Raw genomic sequence first — 4,975 nt, 5'->3', positions numbered from 1 at the left:
TGACCTTCCCAGAGCATTGCTGCAGTGCCATGCCCAACAGAAATACTCCAGGTGGATAACTTTTACAATCAGGAGCTCCTCAGTGGCTCACAGCAAATTCCACATGGAGTTTACAAAGACTTATGGCTAGAAAAGCCATACCAGGTAATTTACTACACCGCATCCAGAAATAAACCCACACATCTACCATCAACTGATTTTTCACAAGGGTGCGAAGTCCATTTGATGGATAAAGAAAATGATGTTGGGAAAATTGGATTTCCATATGCACAAAAATGAAACAGAATCTATGCCTCACACTACACAAAAATAAACTCCAAATAGATTAAGGACCTAAATATGCAAGCTAAAACCATAAAATTCTTAGAAGAACAAGTAGGAACAACGCTGTTGGGCCTAAGTTTTAATCGTGGGTTATTGAATAACAAAAGCATAAAATAAGTAAATGAGACCTCGTAAAAATTAAAAACTTTTGTTCATCAAAAGATTTTACCAAAAAAGTAAAAAGACAAGCTACAGACTGGGAGGATATCTTCGGAAACCATATATCCAATAAGAATCTAATATCCAAAATATATATAAAACTTGAACAACTTACCAACAAAAAGATAACCCAGTTATAAAATGGGCAAAGTACCTAAATAGACGTTTCACCAAAGAAAACATTCAGATGGCCACCAAACACATGAAAGGATGTTCAGCGTCATAAACCATCAGAGAGATGCAAATCAAAACCACACTGAGATACCATTTCATTCTTACTGGCTAAGATTTAAAAAAATAACAAATGTTGGTAAGGATGTGGGGAAATTGGACCCTTATCCATTGCTAGTGGGAATGCAAAATGGCACAGCCATTGTGGAAAACAGCGTGGTGGTTCCTCAAAAAACTGAAAATAGAACTATCATATGACCCAGTAATTCCACCGTTAGGTATATACCCAGAAAGCTTGAAAGGAGACTCAGAGAAAGACTTGTATGCCAACGGCTGCTGCATCACCAGTCACCACAGCCAAAAGGTGGACGCAGCCTAAATGCTCATCAGCAGATGAATGGATAAACAAAATGTGGTCCGTACAGACAGTGGAATCCCCCACAGCCAGGAGAAGACATGAATTTGGTAACATGCTACAGTATGGCTGGAGCTGGAAGATACTATGCTAAGTAAAATAGTCAATCATAAAAGGACAAACACCATATGATCTCACTTACATGAAAAGACTAGAAAAGGCAAATGTTTATAGACCAAAGTTCATTCGTCATTATCAGGGACAGCAGGGAGGGGGAAAAGAGAGGTTAACAGTGATGGACAAATCACATTGATTAAGGGCAGGATTGCACAGCTGATCACTGTAATTGCTGTCAGTAAACTGTACACCTGTAAAAAGTTGAACCGGCAAAAGTTGTGTAATAGATATATTTACAACAACCACAAAAAGGCTGCTTTTGTATAATCAAACGCTTCATGGGATTTGGTTCTTTGGTTTGGAGGTTTAGGAGCATGGTTTTGTGGGACATCCCGGTTCATTGGCCTAATAACATGTTCAGTGCTTCTCATCCTAGATCCTTGCCTTAATGTCTGGGGTCTTAAAAGCTTGCAAGCAGCCATCCAAGGCACAGTTGGTCTGTTCACCTAGAGCAGCAGAGGAGGAGAGTCAGGAGTCAGAGGAGGATGTGAATGTGTGGCTAATCGCCTCCATGAACAACGGCCTCCCTTACCATGCAACCGGAAGAACTGGATGGGGCCCGGCTGCCAGGACTGAACACTGTCATTAGTGATTCCATAGAAGAATCCTGATCCAAAGGGTTCAGGAAGTGCAGAACAGAATTCCAAATTCTCTTGGACTCTAGACTTTCTGAAGCCGTGGAGGCCAGATGAACTCCTGAAATGATTGCCCCAACACCGTCTTAAACCAAAAATAATCCCTACAATCGTCATAAACCCGAACACCAGACTGGCCTAACTGGGCAAAGAAGGTCTCCCTTGAGCGTTATGCTTTTAAAGAACTATCCGTGTGGGACCCAGTTGACAACAGCAACTCAGAGATTGGGTAGGAGCCTTAGGGGGCACTGAGTTTATGTTATGGGGGGGACAAGTCAGAAAAGAATGGTGAGGCTGCTGATCACCTGGAAGAATTAACCAGTGCCACTAAATTGTAGGGGTAGAAACTGTTGAACTGGTGTGTTTTCCTGCATATATCACTCAACAACAACAAAATGAATAACATTCAAAAAAAAGAAAAGAAAACTACGGATCACAGTGACTGGATCCACAAGTGGCCTTGGGCGTAGTGAGGACCAGGCAGTGGGTCTTTCTCTTGTGAAGAGTGTCTGATGGCTGGGTGGCAGCTGACAGTAACCACAAAGCCTTTACAAGTCTGCCTGTCCGACAGCTTTTAACTCCTAGAGGGCAGGACCGGGGTGCCTGAAGACACTCACACCTGGTAGGGACCCCCCAGGTGTGTGCTGGATGGAGGGGTCACCACACCCCTACACACAAACGCAGCCTCCACATGCAGCTTCCACACCCATCCGCCCACAGGCTGATAGGAGGGCTGGGGCCTCTCTAGGGGGCTCCCCCATGGAGGCCTGTCCGCCCTGACGGGACCGTCCTTGTGTCCAGCGGGTGGGGCAGTCCTGTCCATTCTGGACGAGATGGAGAACGTGTTCATCTGGGAGCATCTGCAGAGCGCGGAGGGCCAGAGCCGGGGTGCCTGGCTGGGCATGAACTTCAACCCCAAAGGTGGGTACCCCGTGGGCAGGGTGTGGGGAAGACCTCAGGCTGTAGGGGAGCTGCCCCCACTCCCGCCCCAGGGCGTGCTGGGGTGGGGGAGGGTGGTTCTGGAACCAGCCTGCTCCTTCCCTCCGGCTCCACCTGCGTTCCCTCCCCCACACGCCCACCGGGTCTCCTTTGCCCTAGGAGGCACCCTGGTCTGGCAGGACAACACAGCCGTGAACTACTCCAACTGGGGTCCCCCCGGCCTGGGCCCCAGCATGCTCAGCCACAACAGCTGCTACTGGATCCAGAGCAGCAGCGGGCTGTGGCGCCCTGGTGCCTGCACCAACATCACCATGGGTGTTGTTTGCAAGCTCCCTCGAGGTGAGCGCCCCAGCAGGCAGGCCCACTCAGCCTCCGTCCAGCCCTGTGCATGCGGTGCTGGGCTGAGGTCAGGGGCCACCTGTCAGTCTTTTGGGGGCATGGTGGTGGGAGGGTGTGAACAGACCAGGCAGACCTCTCTGCCCTCTGTAGTGATCAAGACCACAGACAGGTTCACTTTGTGACTCCACTACTTACCAACTTGGTGACAGTGGGCGAGTTACTTAATCTCTGTGCCTCAGTTTCCTCATGCATGAAGTGCAGATAATGGTACCTACTTCACAGATTTATTTTAAAACAAACCAACCAGCAGCCGTCGAGTTGACTCCAACGCATGGTGACCCACGCATCTGAGCAGCCCTGGCCCCACAGGGTCTCAGCGGCTGATTTTTTTGGAACTAGATCTCCAGGCATTTTTTCTGAGGCACCTCAGAGTGGACTCAAACTCCCAGCCTTTTGGGTAGCAGCCGAGTGTGTGAACCAATCACCACCCAGAGACTCTGAAAAACAAACCAAACCCACTGTTATCACGTCAGTTCTAACTCAATGACCCCACCCCCATTGGGTTTCCAAGGCTATAAATCTTTATGGAAGGAGATTGCCTCATCTTCCTTCCAAGGTGCAGCTGGTGGGTTTGAACCACTGACTTTCTGGTTAGCAGCCAAGTGCCTTACCCACTATGCCACCAGAGCTCCTTACCTAGGGACTCTAGTGAAGATTAAGTAAAAGTGGGACACTTCAGAAGTATGAGTTTGCTTGTTACTGACTGGTTCGGTTCCCGTCTCTTCTCTGCAGCTGAGGAGAGCAGCTTCTCGCCATCAGGTAAGCCAAAGGCAGGGCTGGGAGCAGCCGCACTCTCCCTGGGCTCTCCCCTGTTCTGGCGGCGGGCGGCCGGGGGCGGGGAGGGCTGCCGGCCCTGGTCAGACTTCCGGGCCCGCTGTCCGTCCTGCTGCAGCCGCGCTTCCGGAGAACCCGGCGGCCCTGGTGGCGGTGCTGATGGCGGTGCTGCTGCTCCTGGCGCTGCTGACCGCCGCCCTGATCCTCTACCGGCGGCGGAAGAGCGTCGAGCGTGGGGCCTTCGAGGGGGCGCGCTACAGCCGCAGCTCCTCCGGCCCCGGCGAGGTCACAGAGAAAAACATCCTGGTGTCCGACATGGAAATGAACGAACAGCAAGACTAGAGCCATGGGCGTCGGTGGGCCGGGGGCAGGAGGCGCTGGGGAGGCTGGGGCCTTGGGTCCAGTCCAGGTGGCCTACGGAGGGGTGCCCTTGGGAGCCAGGGCTGGGCAGGGCCTGGGCTGCTGGGCCCCACCCTCCCGTGAGGGCTGGACTGAGTGCGGTGGGATGTGTCCCTTTCTGCGAGGCTGAGCTCACTTGGCCCTGTGCCCCCGTGGTACCCAGAGGTGGGATGGGAGGGGGAATGGGCGCGTCCTCGGCCTCTGTCTCCTGGGCCCCTTGCCCAGGCCCGCTGGCCGCGCTCCAGGCCGCCCTTCCTGTTTGCAGAGCCCGAGGAACCTTCCCTGTGCCTTCCAGCAGCTCTCTGTCGCTTTTCTTTCCCACTTGGCTGCCTCAGCTCTGAGCTCCTTATCCTGCCTTCCTCCTCCTCACCTTGCCCTTCCTTCTGAGCCAGGGGCTTTGGGCGCCCTCTTGCGCTTGGTGGGAGTATTGCACCTCCTGTACCTGCTGGGGTGGAATGGGGCATGGTGGGAGAGGCCTGGGTCGGGCCTGAGAACCAGTGCACGGTATGTCTGCCGGCCTGGAGAGACACTCCAACCTCCCAGGGCTGGGCTGGGGTGTCACCTCCTGGCGGTCTGGGGAGGGCCCCGCCCCTGAAAGAGTCCCCTGTGGGGACCAAATTAAGTTCCTTAGGCTTCCAGCTCC

General features: G+C 52.4%; 1 protein-coding gene across 1 annotated transcript in view; it reads left to right on the top strand.

Moving 5' to 3' along the window:
- Positions 1-4,275, top strand: part of MRC2 (mannose receptor C type 2) — a 30,480-nt gene extending 26,205 nt beyond the window's left edge. Inside the window, exons 27-30 of the mRNA XM_007959916.1 lie at positions 2,623-2,742; positions 2,920-3,099; positions 3,892-3,918; positions 4,052-4,275. Of these exons, the coding sequence (XP_007958107.1) occupies positions 2,623-2,742; positions 2,920-3,099; positions 3,892-3,918; positions 4,052-4,275 (551 nt within the window). The remainder of the gene's footprint in view (positions 1-2,622; positions 2,743-2,919; positions 3,100-3,891; positions 3,919-4,051) is intronic.
- Positions 4,276-4,975: the final 700 nt, after the last annotated feature.

Source organism: Orycteropus afer, unplaced genomic scaffold, assembly GCF_000298275.1.
Source record: "Orycteropus afer afer isolate SDZICR_OR568_19922 unplaced genomic scaffold, OryAfe1.0 scaffold00018, whole genome shotgun sequence".
In the NCBI taxonomy this organism is placed as follows: Eukaryota; Metazoa; Chordata; class Mammalia; order Tubulidentata; family Orycteropodidae; genus Orycteropus; species Orycteropus afer.
This window is presented reverse-complemented; position numbering and strand designations above follow the sequence as displayed.